The sequence below is a fragment of the Panthera uncia genome, chromosome F2 (genome assembly GCF_023721935.1).
Source record: "Panthera uncia isolate 11264 chromosome F2, Puncia_PCG_1.0, whole genome shotgun sequence".
Taxonomy (NCBI): domain Eukaryota; kingdom Metazoa; phylum Chordata; class Mammalia; order Carnivora; family Felidae; genus Panthera; species Panthera uncia.
In genome coordinates, this window is record NC_064812.1 from 4,990,034 (window position 1) to 5,014,464 (window position 24,431).

The following is a 24,431-nucleotide window of genomic DNA, read 5'->3' on the forward strand; positions in this document are numbered from 1 at the left end:
ATATACATATATTATGTACATATATAAACATATTTTATTTATAACATAATTTTAATAATTTAATGTTTTACACATTTTATATAAAATGTAATACCTGTTTCATATTTTCTATTTTAATAATTTTAGTATGTTTTTATAATCTTATATAAAATATATAGCATATTTTATATGTAATATATATTTTCTATATTTTGATGTATAACATAAATAATATATTTATGTATACTTTATAATATAGATATCCAAATATTTGTATATTTGTATATAAATACATGTTATGTATTTTTTAATCTGGATGATTATGGAAACCTCTCAGTAGCCATCATCTTCGGTTTTCTGGGGATGGATTGCTCCGTGCACTTCATCAGACATCATGGACATCACTGGGCCTGAATCCCTCTTTGTTGCCAGATGGTGGAACTGAGATCAGAGAGGTGCAGTGACTGCTCAGGGTCACACACAGCAGTGCACGGCAGGACTAAGACAAGAGCTCCTGCAGTGGCTCCTGGGGCAGGGTCCCTTCTATCATCCCTCTCATTGACAGCAGGTGACACAGTGTGATTCTGCTGTCAGTCCTCTGCTGAGGACCCTTTGCTTCCAGAACAGAGGCCAGGTCTTTAGCCTGGTTCAGGGTTAAGAACAGTCCTGCTGGGGTTCCTCAGCTTCCCCAGTTACACCCCTAGACCTACTGAGCCGGTCTTGGCTTTGGAGGTATTTATGGCCTCATACGTTGTCCATTGCTGCACTGCACACACCACACGAGAGTGATATCCTATGTGCATGTTTCTCATCCCCACCAGATGTGGGGTCTTGGAGAGCAGAGGCCCCCTCAGATCCCTCGTACACAGTGCCTGGCCTGCAGGGTGAAGGAGTCGGTACAGGGCGGTTGATGAATGGTGGTGCCATGTTCCCATCTGGGCTTACCAGCTCTGACCCCCTAGACAAGTCAGGCACTACTCTGAATCATGCAGTAGCAACATCGAATTTTTTTCCGGTTCAGATGTTATACACACCATAAAAGCATGCACAGAATCAGAGACAGCTTACGTAACCCAAAAGGAAAATGGAGATTGTACACAGACAGTTGACTTGTTGTTTTAACTTTTTGCCCAAAGGAACTGGGTTTATTTGCTCACTCATTCACCATCATGTTTTTATCAAGCCTCTACTATGTGCCAGATGCCCCGGACGCAGTCATGTTCAATATGACAAAAGTCCGCTGTGCCTGGTGGGACTCAGACCTGAGGAAGGTGCTGGATGGGGGCAGGGGGATAAGGCATGTGCTTATCAGGACATCAGTGAGGATCCGGAGGTGTTGATGGATTGGTCCCACTCATCTGGGCAGCAAGGCTTTAAAGGGACCTGATGCTGTGGCCAAGTGCAAACCCCCGACCACGTGTCATAGAACTAGGGGAGAGTCCTAATACAGGCAGATGCAAGGATTAAATCACCACTGGCCGGAGGCCAGAGGTTCCTGCTGATCAGAGATGAGATCGCCAGCTCCTCTGTGGGTGGCAGGGAAGGTCGTGATGACCCTCAGTGTCAGAGTCAGTGGTCTGGGTTCAGCTCTGCTACTCCACTTCTCTGTGCTTCCCAGCATTCACCTGGCTGATGGAGATCCAAACCCAGGCCCCACATGCGTCACACACACGGATGCATGTACACCCACACCTGTAGGCACATACCTGCAGAAGTCCAGAAGAATGTGGGATCACTCTGAACCCCACAAAGTGCTGTGTGAATGTGGGGGCCTTCTATTCCTCAGAAAGACATCCCTGAGATGCTGTTCACCTTTATCTAGTATGAGGTCACCGGGTTCCAAATCAGGTTTCTCCTTTTTATAAATATGACCCCATTAGGCAATTAGAAGAGAAAGAGGGAGAGTCCTCAGGCCGTGTGTTTCTTTCTGTGACTCAAACGCCAACCTGAACGTATGCTTCTTTATTGTAGTTAGCAACTGCAACTTTTCAGCGTGTGTCCATTTTATTGTGCATCTTTTTTTTTTCTTCCTAGAGTCCCTTGCTGTTGAGGAAACGCTTTCTCAGCTGTGCTCCGAGCTACAGGTAATTAGAAAACTGGTCCTGTGGGTCCGAAGGGCAGTCGCGGTACAGGGCCAACATGGGTGCTGGCTTGATGTAGAAGTCGGAGATGAAAACACTGGGCACGTATGCTCCCTCTAGACCTGCACCTCCTCTACCCCCTCACCCTTTGTTCTAAGTGTCCACTAGACCTCTAGCTCTCTGCGAGAGGCTTTGGGAGAAAAAAGAAACCAGTTAATAGGTCTCTGTCCCTGGAGCTGACACTACATCTATTTGTCGATTACTCATCCATTTAACAAAACGTATTAACGACCAACTGTGTGCCTCTCCTGGAGGGTGATGGAGACTTTGCGCCTGTGCCCAGATGGCCTCAGCCATGGCTGGGGGCTAGCAGCACGATGATACTGACGATGGAAACAATTGCATTTGCCAAGGGTTCATCAGGCATGCGTCGAGACTATGTGCTGAATATAGGCACTTGGCTAATGCATGCTATTGTTACCTGCGATCCCTGGAATAATTTCACATCCCGTTGCGTTGGGTGGTCTAGGTGCGTACTACACACTGTCCTTCTAGAGCGAGAGGCAAATTAAGATGGAACCAAGGCTGGCAGCTCGGGGTTGGTGACACTTTAGTCAGTGCCAGAAGCTGGGCTCAAAAGACCATCTCATTGCAAAGTGATGCCCCTGTCTCGTAGACCAGTGTTTTCAACCCTTGCCGCACAGCAGAAACACACTTGGAACTTGAAAGATGTGCCTTTGCCTGGGTCCAGCCCGAACTGGTGGAGACAGAGTACGAGGGAGTGGATCTCAGGTATTTGTATTCATTAAATGCTCCCCGGAGCAGTCAAAACCACAATGAGACATTACCTCACTCCTGTTAGAGTGGCTGTTACCCAAAAGACAAGAGCTGTCAAGTGCTGTCGAGGATGAGGAGGAAAGGGAAGCCTCGTGCACTGTTGTTGGGGATAAAAACTGGAGCAGTCACCGTGGAAAACACTGTGGAGGTTCTCCAGATATTTAAAACTGCAGCTATCATAGGATCCAGCAGTTTCGCTACTGAGTAAACATCCAAGGATGTAATCACCATCCCGAAGAGATGTCTGCACGCCAGCATCCACTGAAGCGTTATTCACGATAGCAAAGGCCTGGAAACAACCTGGGTGTTCATGTGCGGATGAATGGGTAAAGAAAACGTGGTCTATCTCTGCAGTGGAATACTATTCAGCCATAAGAAGCAAATCCTGCCATTTGCGCCAATGTGGATGAATCTTTTTTTAAGTGTATTTATTTATTTTGAGAGAGAGGGTGGGACAGAGAGGGGGAGAGAGAGAGCAGAGACAGAATGCCAAGCAGTCTCCACACCGACAGCACGGAGCCCGATGTGGGGCTCAAATTCATGAACCATGAGATCGTGATCTGAACCGAAACCAAGAGTCAGCCCTGCTCGACCGACTGAGCGATTCAGGTGCCCCACAACGTGGATGGATCTCGAGGACATCATGCTAAGTGCAGTGAGTCGGGCAGAGAAAGACCTATCATGTACGATCTCACTTACCTGTGAAACGTAAAACAAAAACCCGAGTCCTAGGAACAGAGCACAGCTCGGCGGTTGCCAGAGGAAGGGGGAGATGGGGGATGGTGGTCAAGAGGTACAGACTTCCTGTTAGAAGATGAGTAGGTTCTGGGAGTGTAATACACGGTGTGGAGACTGAAGGTGACAGGACTGTTCTGTGTACTTGAAAGTTACTGCGAGGGTAGATCTTAAGTGCTCTCATCAAAGAGGGGAAGCATGGTAAGCAGGTCAAGTGACGGATGTGTTAACTAACCCGATTGCGGTGATCACTTCACAGTGTATGCATTTATCAAATCGTGATGTGGTACACTTGGAATGCACAATGTTCTATGTCAGTTATTTCCCAGTAAAACTAGAAGAAAAAAATTTGAAAGGAGGAGCTCCCCAGATGAATCTCCTGTGCCACCAGGGTTGAGAGCCCCTGGTCTAAAGCACGTCATAAAGTCAGCAGAACACTTCCTCCCGGTAGTAAGGCAGAGCACAGAGGTCGTGCTGCGTGCTGGGGTGTGGAAGGGTCTAGAAAGGAAGGGCCATTTGCTGGGAGCCCTGAGGAAAGGTGGGGCTTAGGTGTCACGGACAGCAAGGAGTCACATCGCAGGCCCTGCTCCTGATACAGGTGGGGACACGTGAGGGACACAAGAAGTCGTCTTAGAGAGTGTGGAAGGGAAAGATATGGCTGGCAAGGGACCTGGATGCCACCACGAGGAGCATACACCCCCTAAACGTGGAGGTGATGAAGGCAGTGCACCAGAGGGACGGCAAAGCGGTCCACCGGGCGGAAGACAGCAGGGGCTGCCGCTCTCCCCTTCCCCTGAGTGAATCAGGGTGGCGGCACCTTGGAAAGGTCCACAGGCTTCCAGGCTCAAGTCCAGGCTCCAGCCCTTCCTCGCGTCAGCTGTGTGATCCTGCACCTGCGATTTAAGATCTCTACGGGCCTCGGATTCCTGTGTGTGTGTGTCGTGCTTGTTGTGAGGGGCCCAGGAGAGAGCTCACGAGAGGGCCCTGCGAGTGCCCGGCCCAGGGGTCTGCCGTGCGGAGAAAACCGGGGGTCTCAGCTCCGCCCCTTGCGGCGTCCCAAGGAGACACAATCTGCGAATTACCGAACGCTTCGTTCTAGTTTTAGAAAACGCAGCTGTGCACGGCTGTTCGTCACCCCGCCGACCATCTCTCCTCCCGCTGCCAATGCGGTGTGTGGTCAGAGCCGGGGTGTCCCGTGCGTTCTCCGCTGGTAGCCGCGCCTGTGTCGCTCCGGTTCCCAGCCAGCCAGCATTTCCCGAGTGTGCGCTCTGAGGCAGGTGCAGTTTAAGGGCTTGTGGTGTGCAGTCTCCCCCTGTAACCTCTGAGACTCTGCCTTCTTTTTTTTTTTTTAAAGGTTTATTTATTTATTCTGAGAGAGACAGAGAGAGGGGAGAAGGGGAGGGGCAGAGAGAGAATCCCAAGCAGGCTCTGCACTGTCAGCACAGAGCCCGACACGGGGCTGGAATTCATGAACCGTGAGATCGTGACCTGAGCTGAAATCAAGAGTCAGATGCTTAACCGACGGAGCCACCCGGGCGCCCGGAGACTTTGCCTTTACAGAAACACTTGGCCAGGGCACCCAGTAGGTGGTGGAGGGAGATGGGGTGCCCGCTCCCGGGCTGTGCAGCGCCCGGCCCTCTGCCTCAGTTTCCTGCCGTGCTCCTCTCCTCAGGGTGACCTCACTAGGTGGCGGGTGGATGGGGGGCTGTGGTCGTGACCCGGAGTCATGACACGCTGCAGAAGTGGTCCCGTCCACGCCAGGGAGACCTGGCTTTGAATTCCACACCTACTAACCGTGAGACTTTAGACAAGTTGCTTAAACTTTATGGGCCTTGATTTTCTCATCTGTGAAGTGGAGACACAATCACTTGGTTTTGATTAACCTCCTTTTCTCCGAGTCGCAAGCTCTCACGCTGGCGGGCTGTGGGCTGCTGTTTTGTGTGCGTTTCCTCAGTTAACGGACGCAGCAGTTCTCCAGCGTGGGCGATTCTGTTTTTCTCAGCGGATGAAGCATCAGGGCTCAGCTCACAGAGGACGGGTTGTTCGCCCAGAGTCACAGCACTTGGCAGAACAGGGTCAGGCGCCGGCCGCAGAGGCGCTGGAGCCCTCCCGGCCTCCTCCACGAGGCCCTCCTGGGAAGCAGAATCATCGTTTGCAAACCACGGAGGTGGAGCTCGTGGGGCATCCCCATGCGGCCCTGGCGGGCGACAAACGCACAAAAAGCTGACCGTCCTGTTTGCTACAATCATCATGCGACCTCGCTTGTCACTTCCCTGGCCATAAAGTAGGTTCTGGCACCACACGTGCCCAGCAGGGCACATGGTTCAAAGGCCGTGCTCCACTTGTCCCCGTGACCACAGAGGGTCAGTGTTTCTGCGAACTACCCGGGAGAGTTGGCTCAGGAGTTCCGATTCGTTTCAGCAAACATTTTGTGAGTCCCCCAGGACTCGCCAGGCCCTGCACTAGGCCCTGAGGGCTCAGCGGGGATCCCCTTCCCTGGGGGACCCACAGCCTAGGGAAGTGACTTGGTCACTCTCGAACCTACAGTGCCTGGAAGGGCTCATTTGTGGAATGAACGGGTGCACTCATGAATTGCAGGAATGCTACATGCTACCAAAGGTGACCCTGGTCACGCTGGTCCCAGCAAGTGACCCTGGAGCAGCTGTGGTCACCCCAAGGCTGTTGGCTCGTCTCCAGGAGGAGGCGGGAGTCAGCACGCTCATTCACCGGCTCAGCAACCCCTGGGCATCGCCACCAGGGAGGGTCAGTGGTCAGAGGCCACTTCTGCCGGACCGCACGGCACAGTCCTGAGGATGTGGGCTGGCTGTCCAGTTTGGCCAGGCCATGTCCCCTCTGGGTGACTGCTTTATCGCGTGTACAGGACCGTTCTCAGGGCGAAATGAGCTCACACATGCACACGGTTCCATTCCACTTGTTGGCTCTGTCCCGATAGACCCTGCGTGCTGGTGGAGGCTGCAGATACGGACACAGACGTGTGTGTTTGTGGGACTTCATGAGGATGTGTCACTAGCTAAATTGCTGTGGGGAGACAGATCCTAGTGGACCCCAGAGCGTAGGCTGCGTGGGAGAAAGCCTCGTGGTGTCCAGTAAGAGGACAGTCTGGGCAATGGAGGTGAAACGGAGAGCCTCAGGGCCAAGGCCAGGATTATGCATCAGTGAATGGGGCTCCCAGAAGGGGAGCCAGTGGGGCGACTGAGGCTCCGTCGGGTTGCCTGGGCTAACAATGAAGGAGCCTGCGTGCCCTGCATGGTGAAGAGCTTGGATTAATCCCCAGGCCATAGGGAGCTATGCAGGAAGGTGACAAGCTCATGGGGGACCATGTGGAGGAGGCGAGAAGGAGAGCGGGTCTTGAGGCAGGAAGGGTAGCTAATCACATTTACAGCTAAAGCCAGTGACAACACAGGCTCGTGTGGACTGGACACTGGCTCCCACCTGTGACACACTGGGCACTCCCTCCGAGCAGCCCTTAAAATGCAGGGGGACGCACAGACCTGTCCCCATTCATTTTGTCACAGCGGCACCAAAGGGTGGCCACCACCAAGGGGTGGGCTCAGCGCCTGGCCCCAAGGCGGTCTGCAACCCACTGCTATATTGACGTATCCGGTCCCTGTGATGGTTCGGGTGAGAGCCAGGCTGCCGCTGAGTCTGTCTCATGAACAGTCAGTGGGTTGCCTTCCTCCTTTGGCGCCAGACCCCTGGTTTTGAGTGATGGTGTGGCTGCAGGCTTAATTTTGTACAGAGCAATCAAAGTAGCCCACTGATGTAAGGGTGTGGCTGGGTGAGAGGAAGGGAAGCAGGGACTGGGGGTGGGCTTCAGCTACAGAGCTGCCCTAGTGCTGGCGGCGGAAGAAACCGAGCCCCCTCCCCGACTCCCCAAAAGGGTGCTCACAGCCCAGCAAGTATTCAGAGGCAGGACGTCGCCACCTAGTGGTCAGTCACACCAAGGAGTGAGGTGTCCCTCAAAGGGGATGGATGGAGGTGGGGGCTGGCGGGGAATCTTTTCCAGTGATTTACCAAAAGTTGAAAACATAGAGTTCTGTAGTCATGGGGCAGTTCACATGTATCTTTATGCCATGTGAATCGTATAACATTTATTAGGCGCCTACTGTGTGCCGGCCACTTTGCTCGTCGTTGGCAATACAGTGATGGGGACACTTTCCCAGGGCTAGCAGCCTGGCCAGAAAGATTTGTTCAGAAGCTGCCAGTAAGGTCAGGGCTCCACCGGGAGGTGTAGGATGAGGGGCTCCTGGCTCTCTGAGAGGCTAACCACGAAGGAGTCCGTGTGTGTGCCCAGCGGCAGGGAGGGAACAGTCACACACGCTGATGTCCTGGCTGTGCATCCTGATCCGGGAAGGGATGGGGCGTGCTCTCTACCCACACGGGAAGGTTCTAGTGATATTGAGCCACGTGCTTTGGTACAACAGACATGCTCACCGAATGCTGATTATCTACCTGAAAGCAACTGCCAGTTTTCTTTAAGAATTCAGAAGGACTGGGTTTCCTTTCATACAAAGGACTCTTTCTTGTTTGCTGCCATAGACTTCCAGGAGACCCTAAATTGTTAAATGGTCTTTCCTCAAGCTGTACCCTCCTAGCAGGAAATACTAAAAATAAGTTATCAGGTATAGATGAACAGCTACCAGTTGAGGTGGCCTGGGTTTTTCTTGTTTTGTTTACTTAATTCTGTGGAATTTTTTTTTTTTTTTTTTTTTTTTTTTTTTTTTTTTGCCAGTTGCCTTGCCAGAGGGTTTTGTTTTTTTTTTTTTTTTTTAAATTATTTCACTTAGGCCTGAATACATCTTTGTGATGTGGTTCAAAACAATGACCCCACTGATAAGGATGTTACAAGACTTCTCAATGAATCCTTGCTTTGGTCTGTAGGTTTGGGCATGTAGGTTTCATTAGCCCAGTCGCCTAGCAGAGGAGACGAAAGCTGTAGAGAGTGACTGTCCCCTGTGATCACGGCGACTTCTCCCGTGGCCAGCCACAGTCTGTGGCACGGTTACTTTTCAACACGAACTCTGGAGGGCACCTCACAGCTCTGATTATTTAGAGCCAGGGAGTGACAGAGCTCAGCCAGTGGAAGGTCTTTTGAGTACCATCCATTTCTGTCTCCAGTTTTAGAATTTCTCAAACTTGATATGCTTAAGAAATAGCTGGGAATCTTTTTGTTTGTTTGTTTTATGGAAATCTTGCTAAACACAGATTCTGATTTGATCTGGGCTGGGGCAGGAGATTATACCTTTATAAGATTTTCCAGGAGATGTCAGTGCAGGTACGACCCCCCTCTGCCATGCTGTGAGGCCGGGCACAGAGGCTGATCCCCTCAGCCTGGGCTTCCCTTCCCCAGGGAACCTCCCAAGCTGCACCCCCCCCCCCCCCCCAGAATATCTCCACTGCGGAGTGGGGCTTTGGCAGTAATGACCAGCATGCCCTCAAGGCCCCCTCCCCTCGAATGTGGGAACTGTTCACAGACCCAGAGGGACCCGGCCACGTTGTATGATCACTCTGACGACAGGGGCCTCTTCTGTAACTGCAAAGCTCTGGGTGTCAGAGAACCTGGTTAGTTCAGGGAAGGTACAGAGGCTTTTATTTACCTTGAGAACACAACACAGCTATCACTTCCTCCAGGAAGCCTCCCTGACCCTTCTGCAGTACTCAGTACACATCTCTCCCACAGCACTTAGTAGGTATATTATAACTCTCTAAATGATTGACTGTCACGGGGCCATCTGCCTCTTCCAGGACTGGCTGTATTCATCTGTGGCTCCCCCAAGCTCCGCACACCCCTGGCACATAACAGTCACTCAATAAACCGGGGGTGCGAGAGTGAACAAAGGTGCATGGTTAGAACCCAGGTGAGCGACAGAGGTGAGTGGTGGAGCGTTCCTCAGGCAGCTTCACCCGCAGCAGTGTGGGGCCCGGTTGCCTCCTTGTTCGCATGAAGGGCCTCTCCTCGGTCTTGCGTGAGAAGCCCCTCCATGCCCATCATCTGTAATGACACAGGCCCAGGCATCTGTGAGAGGGAGGAGAGTCCTCTTGTGGCCTAATTAGAAGCTTCCTTAACCTTTTCTGGAGCCCTTACTGTAATCAACCAGGGGAAAAAATAATTCTCCCAAAGACACGTTCAATGAGTAGCTTTGCTTTCTCGCTTTATCGCTGTGGTGGCCGAGCTCGGGGTTCATGCTGTGTTTCCTGCTTCCACTGCAGCGGGGATGGGAGAGCCATGGCTGGGAGGTCCGGTTACCGAGGCCTGGGGTGCCTCTTACTTATGCAGAGTCACCAGATTGTTCAGTAAAGAGTGACTAGATCCCCACTGCTCATCCACCAGCGCGTAGTTATTGGGAATACAGAGAAGGCTGAGTCTCACGGCGCAGTCAAAGGAGGGCTGTAGGAACCACGTGTGGCCACGGGTGCCATGAGCGTGGTCTGTGCGAGGTCAAGTAGGCTTCAGGAGAGCGAGGTTTGACTTACCCTTGAGCAGGTAGATGTTTCTAAAGAATCATCGGGAACAAGGGGGACCGCATTGGCTCCTTGAACAGTTCTCTGGTGGGGAACAGACAAGTCCAAAGTGACGAAGGGAGGGAGAAGGGAGCTGGATGATGAAAGGAGGTCCTCGGGGTGGACGTGCTGTCTGGTCAGAGCCTAGCACGTGGGTGTAGCCGGGTGTGTTCGGGCCACGGGAAGCGGGACAGTGTGGCCGGGGCAGGGCGTGCCCTGGGCCAGAAGGGAAGGGAGCCAGAGGTAAGGCAGGCCGTGGTGTCAGGGGTGAAATGGTGCCGAGCGCTGATGCACGTGTTTGGTGCTCATTAGCAAGGGGAAGTGGGGAAGAGGGGCCACTCCTGGTTCCACCCAAAGACCTCACATTCCAGCCTGGAGGATTCCCAGGGGCTGACCATGTCCCCCGCTCTCCCCAGCCCAGTGTTCTCTTTTCCGCTTCTGAACGGCGTTGGCCACCGACGATGGGGCTGAACCAAGAGTGGACAGTGCCCGTTTGACCCTTGCCTCCTAACAGAGCCGCTGCGGGAAGTAAGCTTCCCATCAGAAGAAAGTGGGGCCGTTCTCCCACTTGGGAGTTTTGCAGCTGGTGTATTCATCAAAAAGTGACCTTTCCTGTGGGAAGAAGCAGCTCAGAGATGGCTTCAGTCGGTTGACACCCTGTATCTAGAAGCCAACCCTTAATTATAAACTAATGATACCTAAAGAATTAAGCTTACTGGATTCAAAACTCCTCCCTGCCTCCTTTTCTTCCTCTTAGATATCTATCCTCTTAGATAGATGCCTCACTCCAGCCACCTGCCTTCCTCTGGCATCAGCCTTTAGTCCAAGGAAAGCAAAAGGCACTTCACTGTTGTGAGCAAGGCGTTGAACTTACTTTTCCTGTTGTTATGACATCCACTGAGTGCTCACTTGCTTTGCACACCCATTTTACAGATGAAGAAGCTGAGGTCCAGGGCAAAGAAGGATGGCAGAGATGGGCTTGAAGTGGCTGTGGTTATGTGTCCCTGGTGCATCACCCATGATAGAGAGATCCCCAACCCTCCCCATGGTTAACTCTCCTCTGCTTAGTGGGGCTCCCTGCAAGCAGAGACCTTCTCTTGTTTGTCTTTGTGACCCTGTTTGTTCCAAACATGTGCCTGGGACATGGAAGATGCACATCTAGTGCTTGTGGAACCCATGGTGAGGCCTAGAAGTCAGTGTCCGACCTTGACACCTGGCTTCCTGCCTCTCCTCAGAGACCTGATCTCCCCTCTCCAGAACCAAAGTGCCCCCTTCCCCTGTAGCAGATGGCCTCCCAGTTCTACACTCAAGCTGTCCAAAGTTCCCGTAAAGGCTCTATGCTGGCTTCTTCAAGTTGTAGTTAAGGCCACCCGTGATCCCCCATAAGGTATTTAGAGCAATGGCGGGAGGATGGTGGAGGGCTGTTGGGTACCCCACCCCCCCTTTTGGGAATCACCTAGACTAGTTGGTGCCCTGAGGCTACAAAGACATAAGCACTTCTCAGGAAGCATCCTCAATGCCTCCTGTGTAAAAGGCAGCTTGCTGCTATGGGTCTGTGGTTGGACAGCCGAGCCACTGATTCCCAGCTCTGTGTGACCTTGGCTGTGCTACTGTAGTCCTCTGATTCTCGTTTTCTTTTTCTGTGCGGTGATGTACGATACCAGACGGTAATGGTAGGGATGGAGTGGGGAAGTGCCTAGGGTTCTACCTGCCAAAGGGTGGCCATGAAGAACTGGCGTCCGAGGAGACTACAGAGGACGGAACTCAGGATGTAACGCGATACAGAATCCAGAGAAAGGAGCGACGCACTAAAAGCAGAGGGGTCTTCCAAGAGGAAGACTGCAGGAGCTCCATGGGGAAGAGGTTCTTCACTACCCCCTTTTTTTGCCTCTCCAGGTGTTGAACAATCCAGAGAAGATCGCTGAGCAGATAAGTAAGGATCTCGCCTGGCTCACCTCCCACCTGATGGCTCTCTGGACCCAGTTCCTAGACACGGTGACTCTGCACTCCCAGGTGACCACTTACCTCACCCAGGAACATCACACCTTGAGGGTAAGGTGTCCAATGGTACACAATCTCTAATCATGCACGCGGGGGATCCCTTGAGGAAGCTTGACGACAGTTAGTTCATTGGGCAGGACAGGAATTGGGGTTGACTTCCATAGTCAGTGCTGGTCCTGAGTGCTGGTCCTGACCCCACCACCAGCTCGCAGGGAGGCTTTATGAACTTGTTCAGTTCGGAAACTGTTGCCTCCACCGTTCATGAGACCCTGCCTTGGCTACCGGATGATAACAGAGCCTGCCTTGAGGGGTGTGGTGAGTGCTTAGAAAAGTGTTTTCAAATGTAAGGTCTTATTCTTTGCCACCAGCTCAGGTGCATACGGATAGGTCCTAATGCATAGTAGATGTTGGTCTCCTCATTCACAGCAAGAGAACCAAATATCTGGGTCCACAAAGCACTTAGTGGACACACTTCCATGGCTGGCTTTGCAAGTTCTGTTTCGCCTGCACTTACTTATGGTCACAGTCTTCGAGTGTCTTATATTCTAGTAGAAGAAATGCAACCTGAATAAGAACATGACAGAAAGCAATGCAGGAACAGATTCACAAACACGCATTCAACTGTGTCCATAAGCCAGCTTTGGGCTAAGAGCCCCAAGTGAGAGAGGGTAGCTGTGGAAGTATTTGTTTCAGACCCCCGGGGTGGGGGGCTCAGCTGTCCTCAGTACATGCCACTTACCTCCGTGAGCCCCAGTTCCCTCTGAAAAATCAAGGTCGTGCCCACCCAACGAGTTAAACTGTTTACATTATCTTATTCCTCAGGTCCGAAGGTTTTCTGAGGCCTTCTTTTATATGGAGCACCAAAAAGTTGCAGTCCTGACCTTTCAGGAAAATCTGTAAGTAACCAATTGCGTGCCCGCGTCACACTGTAAAAGTAGCCACCCGAGACATTCTTATCCAAAGGTACTTCTTCCCTCGTCTCCGCCTGCAAAGGAGAGAAGTCTAGCCACCTTTGCACATTCAGGCTGCCTTTTGTCTGCAGGCAAAAGGGTCAGACAAATTGCAGAGGCGGGATCTAGCAGGTGGCAGAGAAGGTCAGTAGCCAAAGTTTTCTTTCGTTGAGTGTTATTATGGTTCTATAGACAGAATCAAGACCTCCCAGGTCCCTGAAGACATCTGTGCTGAGTCTTTGTAAAATGAATGAGAAGTAGGTGGTGTGGCCACAAGCAATGTCAGAAAAAACACAGAACTCGCTGGAGACTTCGCAGGAGCTTCTAAATGCACTTAGCATAAGAATGAAGACCAAACTGCCTCATTAGGAGGGCTGATGAATTTCTAAGTCTGCCTTCCTCCCAAATTAAAGAAAAAATGAAAACCATACAAGAAAAATCAGAGGGTTAACAAGAAATGAGCTCATTCTCTCCTAGATCTCCCTGCTGGGGAGGGACAGATGGGTTCCCCCAAGATGGGTTGGCCTTTGCCACACAGGGGGTTCTTTTTGTTTCTGAAAGATACATCCACCTCAAGGAATAAACATGGATGGAATGATGTTTGAAATGGCACAGTAGATCCAGCAGGAGAAACATTATAGGTCCGCCTCCCACGCAAGACAGATCTGAAGACCTTTTCGTCCCCCATGTTGACAACCGTCTCTTGCTTCTTTCCACACTTCATCCTGGTGGAAAGTAGACTGGCATTTACAGTTTACCTCGCGGAGCCTGAAAGCAAGGGGGCGCCAAGGGAGACACGCCTGGGGTTAAAATAGCTTGTCTAGAGACACGTACGGCCTCTCGCTCCCTCACGCGTTTCTTCATCCCATCCAGCTCTTGGCCAGGACGGGCTGAAGGGCCGTTCTCAAACTAAAATCAGAAGACGTTAACCTGACAAATGTAAACATAACATGGAGGGCCGCTGAGCAAAAAGGCTGCGAGTCAGGACTGTTGTAGGAATCTGCTTCCTGACTCCCGCCGCAATAGGCGAACCCTAGGTGGTTGGGCCGTGCTGTGGTCCCAGGGGGTGTAAGTCCACGTGGAAGGAACGGACACAAGGGCCATTTTGTGGAAATGCCAATTGCTGTACCAAGTACAGAGGATGTAACATTCGGCCGACCTGGGTTCAAAATCCCGTTCCTCTCTTGACCTACGGCAGGTCCTTGACAAAGTCATTTTTTTTGTTGATTTTTTTTTTCTCTTACTGTCCCCTAGTCTTTGTTTCCTTGAAACAGGCAGGATAATGGTTGTAGAACATCCACGCCCATGGAACACACTGTTCAAGCCACAGACTCGACTCACGGAATGTTAGATGATGACTAATACGTTACACAATCGTCTCTTGTGCCCGCGGGCACTGGGGACACCACAGGGAACAAAGTAAAGACTCTGTCCTTGCGGTCCCTCATTCTAGGGCAGAAACAGGCAAGTTGTCAGTTGTGTCGTTTCAGGTAGCGACAAGTAAAGAGAAACAAGTCAAGGTGAGGACACAGAACATGACGAGAAGGGATGCGGCCAGCGTCCTCATACACGGTGAAGGACTAGCTCTCAGAGAAACAAAACCCAAAACTCGGGTCTCTAGTGTTTGCTGATTTCCACTGTGTGAACGCTGGCACCGTGGTCGCTTTCAAGCTGCCACTATGTGTTTTTTGCTTGTTTGTTTCAAATTTTTGTTTAGATTCTGATTAACATACAGGGTAATATTGGTTTCGGGTATAGAATGTAGTGGTCTGTCACTTATGTACAACACCCAGGGCTCATCACAAGTACCCTCCTTTTTTTAATGTTTATTTATTTATGTTGAGAGAGAGAGAGAGAGAGAGAGAGAGAGAGCGCACGTGTGAACGGGGTTGGAGCAGAGAGAGAGGGAGATACAGAATCCAAAGTAGGCTCCAAGCTCTGAGCTGTCAGCACAGAGCCCGAAGTCAGGCTCAAACTCAGGCACCGTGAGATCATGACCTAGGCCGAAGTTGGATGCTTAATGGACTGAGCCACGCAGGCGCCCCCAGGAGGAAGTAAACTTTTTATTAGGTCGTCAAGAGTAAGACGCACAGAACAGAAAGGGGCATTTTATGTCCGGAACCGAGAACCTTCCTGGAGGAGAGGCACAGAATTTCCGCTCACATCGAGGCAGTGAGTGGGTGAGCAGGGCTAGCAGGTTCTCACGGGCGGGGTCCACCCACCTGGGGCTCCGAGCTGCAGAGGAAAGGTGTGCCTAGGAGTCAGAAGCGTCCCTCCAAATCAGGAGGGACAAGTGGCCAGACGAGGTGGAACCCGTGTGTCCAGACCCATCTCGTTCAAGCTCAGACTAGATTGTGTCTCTCAGACAGCGGGTCACAGCCATTTAGGAAGACGTGACATCCACGCAGTGGATTTGGAACAGCACTTTTTAAATGAAGTAGGATGGGATGGGCCAGAACAAGATGGAGCAGGAAGTACGAGTGAGGTGTGTTTCTGAAACTTGTTTCCGTGTGTGTCTGGGAGTGTGGGATTGCACTCGTTTGCCGCGTAAAATGAAGAGTGTTTCTTGCCGTGGGTTGCTATGTTTTATTTTTTTAAACTTTATTTATTCATTATGAGAGAGAGAGAGAGCAAGGGAGGGACAGAGGGGGGCAGAGAGAGAGAGAGAGGGGGAGAGAGAGAATCCCAAGCAGGTCGGCACAGAGCCCGATGTGGGGCTCGAACTCACAAACTATGAGATCATGACCTGAGCCAAAACCAAGAGTCCGACACTCAATCAACTGAGCCCCCAGGCGCCCCATGGGTTGCAACATTTTAAAACGCAGCGTTGCCGTGTTTAAAACGGTTTAGAACTGGCTGGTAGCAAGGGTCTGTGTTATTGTCTCTCTCTTCTGTCTCACCCGTGTCTAGACTGTGCTTTTCATACAGTAAAGCGTTCAGGGAAAGTTGCTAGTGGAAATGTTATGAATGAAATGTGCATGTCGGTATGAATGCGAGTGAATGCAGGAAGACCGATACTGGTGGTCTAGCCCCTGGAACAATGACCATGGATTTATCACTCTGTCTTTTATGTTTTTCTGTAGTAATAATTGTAACACTCATCTTTAAAAAGCATTCATTTTACAAGATGCTGCGTATATAGTGTTGAACACAAGAGGCACTTTACCTGCCTTGCTGATGCTTTTTCTGTTGAGAGAACTCTCGTAAGAAGCCGTGCTGAGTGCTGAATGTTCATTGGCTCTCCTAATGTTCACAATAACACTATGAGCTACAAACCGTTTTTATCCTCACTTCACCAAAGAAGAAACTGGGGAAGGGCACCTGGGGGGCTCAGTCAGTTAAGCGTCTGACTTTAGCTCAGGTCATGATCTTAGGGTTTGTGGGTTTAAGCCCCACGTCGGGCTCGGTGCTGACAGCTCGGAGCCTGGAGCCTGCTTCGGATTCTGTGTCTCCTTCTCTCTCTGTCCCTCCCTTGCTCATGCTCTGTCTCTCTCTTTCTCAAAAATAAACATTTAAAAAAATGTTTTAAGAAGAAACTGGGGAAACCAGGGCTCAGAGAGGCTAAGTAACTTATCTTAGACCACACAGCAAGCATGTGATGTACACACGGACTGCTGGAGTCCAGATCCCACACTCCTAGTCTCCTCGTCATGGCTGTGCTGTATAGTGGTGATCCAGTCTCCCAGAGAATACACGGAAGAACCAAACTGTGGATTTCTCAAGCTCTAAAATAGAAATATCCGTATGTTGCCAGCTGTCCCGCTGGAGTCTGAGTAAATCTGAAATGGAAATAAGTAGGTGATGAACAGAGGCCTGGATGCTGCGTATAACACATCTCCAGAACCTTCTCATCTTATTTCCTTGAAAACTCTATGCCCTTTACTTAGCATCTCCCCATTTCCTCACCCCAGCCCCTGGCGGCCACCACTTTATTTTCTGACTCTGTGAATTTGACTATTTTCGACTCCTCCCGTAAGTGGAATCACACATCATTTGTCCTTCTGAGGCTGACTGATTTCACTTAGCATCGTGTCCTCGAGGCTCGTCCATGGTGTCACGTATGACAGGATTCCCTTCTATTTTAAGGCTGAATAATATTGCATCGTTCTGCGTTTTCTTTAACCCTTTCCTGTTCATGGACACTTAGCTTGTCTCCAGAGCTGGGCTGTTGTCAATAGTGCCATGCACATGGGGGTGCACATATCTCTTAAACACCCTGGTTTCGGTTCTTCTGGTTAAATACCCAGAAGTAGGATTGCCCGATCATATGTAGTTCTATTTTTAATTTTTCAAGGCACTTGCATACTGTTTTCGAAAGCAGCTGCGACATTCTGCATCTGCATCAACAATATACAAGGGGTCTGACTTCTCCACATCCTCACCAACACTGATTTTTTGGTTTGTTTTAATAAAGGCCATCCCCGGTGCGAGGTGATAGCTCACTGCATGTGTGCCCTGGAATTCTTAGTCATTTTTTTAAACACATGCTAAGCACTGTTTTAGGTGCTCGGTCACAGGCACAAAGTCTGTGCACATAATACACCACCTGCTAGCAGGAGGTAATTCCCTGCATAAAACAACCTAGACCTGACTCTCCTACAGCTCTCCTGCTGTGTTACAGTTACTTGATTAATCACCTGATCTATTCATGGCTATTAGCTCTTTAGGTCCAGAATCAAGTTTCCATCCTGGAGGTATACACCCTAGCTTGTGGACACAGTCCTATGCACATGGGTGTCCAGTCCATATACCTTTGTAAAAAAACTAAAAACTGGACGCAAAGTTCCAGGTTCCGATGATGGCTAAGAAGTGCATATTTGAACAAAATACCATTTAAATATTCAAAGGAAGGTGCACAATATTAGGAAGTTGCTACAGCCTTCAGGGGCGCCTGGGTGGCTCAGTCGGTTAAGTGGCTGACTTCAGCTCAGGTCATGATCTCATGGTTCGTGAGTTCGAGCCCCGCATCGGGCTCTGTGCTAACAGCTCGGAGCCTGGAGCCTGCTTCAGATTCTGTGTCTCTCTCGCTCTCTACCCCTTCTCTGCTCGTGCTCTGTCTCTCTCTGTCCCCCCAAAAATAAAACATTTTTAAAAATTAAAAACAAAAAAAGGAAGTTGCTACAGCCTTCATGGCTTTGAGGAAGATAATACATTGCTTATCTTTTTTTTTTTAAGTTTATTTATTTTGAGAGAGAGAGAGAGGGAGGGAGAGAGTACGCACAAGCAGAGGAAGGGCAGAGAAAGAGAGAGACAGGATCCCAAGTGGCTCCCTGCTGTCACTGCAGAGCAGGATACAGAGCTCAATGTCATGAACTGTGAGATCATGACCTGAGCCGAGATCAAGAATCGGATGCTTAACTGACCAAGCCATCCAGGCGCCCTGTATCCTTTTTGACCATAGGTTAAAATCCAATGGAGAAATGAGAAGGAAATAAAATATTCATATTTCAAGTGTATATTCAAAATTCATATGTAACATATCCATATGCATATGTTTATCATGTTTGTCACCAAGAGTGCTGACTGGGAGAATTTTCCCTGGGCGCATGTGGAGCTGTCCTACAGGAACACGTGACCTGCCTCCACAGCTGACAAGTGACGTGGGGGCCTCCAGAGGTCAGGCTGCTCCAAAAACAGCGACAGTCAGACAGAAAGTAGCTACATGTGCTTAGTTCTTCTCCCAAACTGGCCAACCCAGTAAGGCCCTCTTCTCCCCCCCTTGTGCAAGTGTGATTGAGGCAGAATGGAGAAGATGACACAGTGCTCATACTTTTCCTTCGTGGGAGGAAATAAACTCTCTCCCTTCTGCAGGGACTTGAGGAGAAGGGAATAAACGTTTGCCACCATCCAGTCCTTTGAATGAGGAATACTAGTGGTTTCCAAGTCTGAAATGAAATTCCTGCTGGTGGAAGGGTATTCAGTTCATGGAGGAAGAACATGGGGCATTTTTTTTTAATCCTACTTAGAAGAACAAAAAACCAGGGCTCCTGAACTAGGGGAACTTACATGCTAATCAAGGATGCTGGTGTCCACACAGTAAGCAATAAAAAAAAAAAATAGCAATTTTCGATGTTTCTTAATTCTTAACCTATAGGAGGTTAGAAATGCAGGAGTAAAGGATACATAACTTGAAGTGTTTCCTCCAAAGTACTAATTTAAGATTCCTGCCATTTAGAAACTCAGTTCCTGCTCTGCTAGAATGGTGTTTGTTGCTTCCCACCGAAATGGGGTGTGATAAAGTGCCCTGGTCATACAATCGCTGACCTCTAACCTCAGTGCCCAGGCCAGTTAGGATACAAAGCAGACCATGGCATTGGGGGCTGGGTAGGTGGCTGGGAAGAAAGGAAGAGAGGACAGACAGATGGTGGATTGTCAGAGCCTGCTGAACATTTTCTGAATATTTTCTTGGGATAAGGGGCTGGAGCAACGATTCTTAACACATTTAAAACTTCCTTGGAGAGGTGCCTGGGTGGCTCAGTTGGTTGACTCTTGGTTTCGGCTCAGGTCATGATCTCCCGGTTTGTGAGTTCGAGCCCCGCGTCAGGTTCTTTGCTGATGGTGTGGAGCCTGCTTGGGATTCTCTCTCTCCCTTTCTCTCTGCTCCTTCCCCCACTCCTACTCTAAATAAATAAACAAACAAACTTAAAAAAAAAAAGGCTTTCTTGGGTTCTAACCCAGTACGTGTGTCCCCAGGATACAGACCCACAGCCAGCTGTCTCTGGACATCCGGAATTCAGAGTATCTCACCACCATGCCCCCGCTGCCCGCGGAGTGTCTGGACATCGATGGTGACTGGAACACCCTACCGGTTATCTTTGAGGACAGATACGTGGACTGCCCTGCAACAGGTTGGTCTTTGTTTTGGAGAGAACAGCGGGTCCCAGGCCTTTGCCCTATTTGTTTTCCGATAACAGTGGAACCAAATCAAGGAAGTCATTTGTCAGTTCAGGCTCCACCAGTGAGAGATGACCTTATGTCAGTGCAATTGACAGATCGATGTAACAGAAGGACAGCTGCAGTAAAGATCCCCTTCCCGACTCCTCCTGGGGTAAAATCATACCAAGTGCCTCAGTGTTTCCACCTATAGAATGGGAACCAGATTCTCCCCTCACCAGAATACCATGAGCATAGGATGGACATCCTTTCTTATCCCAAATGTGCAACTCAGATATAAAATCATTTCTCTTTGAATTCTAATGGCATTCGATTCAGACTCCTATGGAGTGCTTGCTTCGTGCCATGAACCAGACAAGGTATTCGAGAAAGCAGGCTGCATCAGTGATCAGATTGGTAGATGAGCTACTCAGCTCAGGGAGAAAAGACAGCGGGTTCCTGTGTATTTGTGTGTTTGTGTCCGAATCACAATCTGTCTTGCTGGTGTTGCACAGTTTGTTAATGAATTGATAGCTGGGCGAGGGGGCGGGGGGCCTGATGCACACCGGGCATTCGGGAGATGTTAGTCCTCTGTCCCCTCGCACAGCCCTGCTCTTGGAAACCCCAAAGCTATCACAGGTGACAGAGCTGAAGTAAACCCATAGTCCCTGAAAGAGCCAGAAAATACCCCGCTGGAGGTTTTACCTGTTTTATCTTTTTAATCCTATTAAAAAGCAGACAACCCAACCTCCTAAGCCCTATTTCACTGAGAGGAACTGAGGCTCGGGGGTATAAATATGTATTAAAGATCATGCAGCTTATAAGCCAACTGACATCTAGTGTCCACATCGTGTAGGACAGCCAGAAGGTAGGGGCTCTGGAGATGGCCACCTACCCGGTGGTCAGACAAAGCTTATTCCAACTCTGCCTTGACACTGCGTGTGTAGGTGTGTGTGTATGTGTGTATGATCATTTTCGTTATAGTTTTGTCATGTAGCTACAGGCAAGTTGAACAGTTAGAGAAGAAATTTAAAATAAGCACCCATGATCAGACCCCCTGATGGTATCATTAGGCCTCATTGCAGCCGATCTTCCAGTCTGTTTTCCTGTACATGTTAAAACAGACACCCCAGCAGATGTAAATCTCAGTCCTGCAACATCTCCGTGCAATTGTCTTGCACAGAAATCAACCTTGGGCTGCAAGTCAACCTCAGGCTTTCGGGAGTTTCCCTGTTGGCCCTCACCCACTCTCCCCCATGTCAGTGCCCTAGACTTAGATGTGGCTGGGGGTCGTCTTTCCAGGGTCATCTGCCCATGCAGTTTCCTCTAAGCTCTACATCTATTTTAGAACCAGCAGCTTCTGTAATGTGCTTGGGACATGGGACTTGGCGGAGTCTGGGCCACCAGCACTAAGGATCCCGTCTTCCCAGAAGGACCCCAAGGCAATTGCTCTCAGAGGGTTGGCTGTCTCCTCAAGATTTCTTTCTACAGACCTCTCACCTGCTCCTTCCCCTCCCGCCCCCACCCCCATTTCCCCACTCAAAACTTTTCCTGACCTTCTTTGTTCCTTCACAATGTGCTCTGATGATTTAATCCCAGAGCAAAACCATTAGCAAATAAAGAACTGTTTCCTTTTTCCTCCAGGGGTTGGTGACCTTAATGTAATTTGCAATGAGGCCATCACATTTGCATTTCATTGTTTTAGCTAGTGAAGAAAGGAACAGAAAAGAGTCCCATTTCCATATGAAAATAGTAATATTTATTCATGGCTTGCTGTAATCCCATGGTAGATACCTACTGGGTACCAGGCACTCGGCAAGTCTGTCTGTATTGTCTGGATCCTTTTTCCCAGGTACCCGTCACTCCTAGGTCCCAAGGCAATTGAACCATTTGCCTAAGGGCCTTAAAGGTTGGCCCCACTGCCTGAATTTGAATCTTTTCTCCAACCGTTGGTAACCATGTGAAACTGGGCAAAAAGAATTGTAATTTATATTCCGCAGGCCTACTGTGAGCAGGGGAGAGATCCAGCCACAGAACACGTAAGAGTGATCGGCACAAAGGCAGTTAGGAATGCATGTCAACTAATACCATGAGCTAGGATCTGACTACATCCATCCTCTTTGGATTAGATGTTCTGCTACTTTTTTGTCGCACGGTTGTGGCATGAAACCAGTCTTGCTAATTTTGACAGTCCACCTCCTCACTGGGCTTTCTGTGTCTGGCTTACACTGTCTGTGATCAATCAGAGGCATCTCTCATTTTTGTTCAAAGAACCCATCAATCCTCCTGTCTTCCTATAATCTAAAGACCAGACTCCTCATTCATACAGGGCATTCGAGTTCATCCATATCGTGGGTTCTCTCTACCTGTCCAACCTCATGCTCGCCCCACGTCCCTGTTCAGTCTTATTCCATTCACACGGGATCTAACTGATGTCTGACCAGACTGTGCACCCCAGGCTTCTGGGTCTTTGCCCTTTGCTCTTCTCTGCACCCAGCATGACTCATTATCTCCTTCTCAGAAGAACCCGATTCATATTCTCCAAGGTCACAGCCCGCGTGGTTCAGGTAGAGCCAACCGTACTGTGCTGTGTATGCTTCCCAACGTTTTGAAGATCCCTTGGAGACAGAGACTAGTTCATGATTATTACTGGTCCCCACCTCCCGTCTCCCTAACCCAGGGCCTCGTACAGGACTTTGTGCAGAGGCTCTGCCAATTACTATTCATGGATTCAGTCACACTGACGTTGCGGTTTTTTCAAACCGATATAAACAGCTCACGAGAGTAATCGCCTTTTTTCTGCTACATTTCTGTTCTGTTCTCAAGTCATTTTATGAACACAGCTCAGGGACTATGTGGCAGCCGTGGTGTTAGCTGTGGGCGCACAGATATTCATACAACACAAGCCCTTCTCTGCAGTGGGGACAGGAAGTGCACAGGTGGATCCCATTATACATGGTAGTCGTGGTGGTGGTGTTACAGCACATGTGCGTAGAGGGGATGCTGGGAGTTTGCCCAGAGAACGTCTGACTTGTTGTTGGCCTTGGAAAAGCTCCCCTAGAGGAAGAGACATTTGCTCAGCCCCTCAAGATGCAAAGAACATATCGACCTGAGGAAGAGACCCATTCTTTCCCAGTCTTTGGTCTACTCTTTGACCCAGTCATAAATTTCACTCCAAGGTGTGAGCTGTTGATACGTTGTGTCTCCGTGATTCACTCCATAACCTCCTATAGTTGTTATATTCCTTTAACTTCTATGAAAACCGTATGAAGGATTTAAATGTTTTAAGTAAAATGAAAGCCTAAACCCTGTCTTCTTTTGTTTGCTGTATATGGGAAGTGAGTAACATATCAGATGGCTTTGTCGAGAGAGTGGTGGTTCAGACAGACATAGCAGGTACTTATTTTCTTTCATTTATGCTGTATTAGAAGGGAGAGAAAGAGAGATAGGGAGGAGGAGGGCGAGGGGGAGGAAGAGAGGGAGGTAGAGGGGGAAGTGGGGGGGCAGAGGGGAGGGAAGAGAAGAGACTGAGAGACAGGATGAGAGAGATAATAGTTTACCCTAGAGAAAAATAAGAGAAAGAAGGTCATGCTGTGACCCCCGCCATCCTACCGGGAAGATCAGAGTGACCTGGGAACCTCTGTGGTCTGAATGCCACGCGGGATAATTGCCCTGGGGACAGAGCTCAAGCTTGGAGGGTTTCCCTACAGAAGGCAGAGATCTGTCTTCCCCACATGTGCCATTTCCTATCGTAACTCTCCTGTGAGCTATGTCTGTGAGGCCTGCTGGTCACTATGAATCTGCCCATCCTAGAGTTGAGGCAAGTGAGCCCAGGTGGGAAAAAAAGGCTTATTTATTCTGTCGTTGTCCAAGGCCTCACGGCTGTGCCAGAGTCAGGATGAGAAAGCGGACCTTCCTGGATGCAAAGCTGTCTTTCTACACTGTCAATACTGTACAGAAGACAGGGAAGAGCTTTAATATTTAAAAGTGGTAATTGTCAAAACTGTTTTGATAAGTAAAAGGTAAATCATGAATAATGATATTTGACAGTTTAGTGCACGGCGATTCTTACGCTGATTCCCTGGTGTTGGGTTGAGTTACACAGATCAAGGGCACAGCCTCTGATAAGGCTGCCCTCGGGTCAGACCCAAGCTGGAGGGTTCCTGGGCCACCCATGTTCCTGACCAACTGGCTACTAATTCAGGGCTTCCTACCAACCCCTCAGGTTTGACGATTTGCTAGAACAATTCACAGAATTCAGGAAAGTGCTATGCTTATGGTTACAGTTTTAACATACAGGATCCAAATACAGACCAGCCAAAGAAGAGACCCATAGGGCAAGGTCTAGAAGGGTCCCAAACGTGAAGCTCCGGGTGCCCCCAGGACTGGTCATCCTGGCAAATCAATGTGTAGTGCCACCAGGAAAGCGTATTCAAGCCCCAGTATCCACAGT

At 49.7% G+C, this 24,431-nt stretch overlaps 1 protein-coding gene across 1 annotated transcript in view; it reads left to right on the forward strand.

Moving 5' to 3' along the window:
• Positions 1-24,431, forward strand: part of FAM135B (family with sequence similarity 135 member B) — a 188,616-nt gene that overhangs the window by 155,553 nt on the left and 8,632 nt on the right. The window contains exons 9-12 of the mRNA XM_049633742.1: positions 2,014-2,063; positions 12,051-12,206; positions 12,978-13,051; positions 19,799-19,953. Coding sequence (XP_049489699.1) covers positions 2,014-2,063; positions 12,051-12,206; positions 12,978-13,051; positions 19,799-19,953 — 435 coding nt within the window. The remainder of the gene's footprint in view (positions 1-2,013; positions 2,064-12,050; positions 12,207-12,977; positions 13,052-19,798; positions 19,954-24,431) is intronic.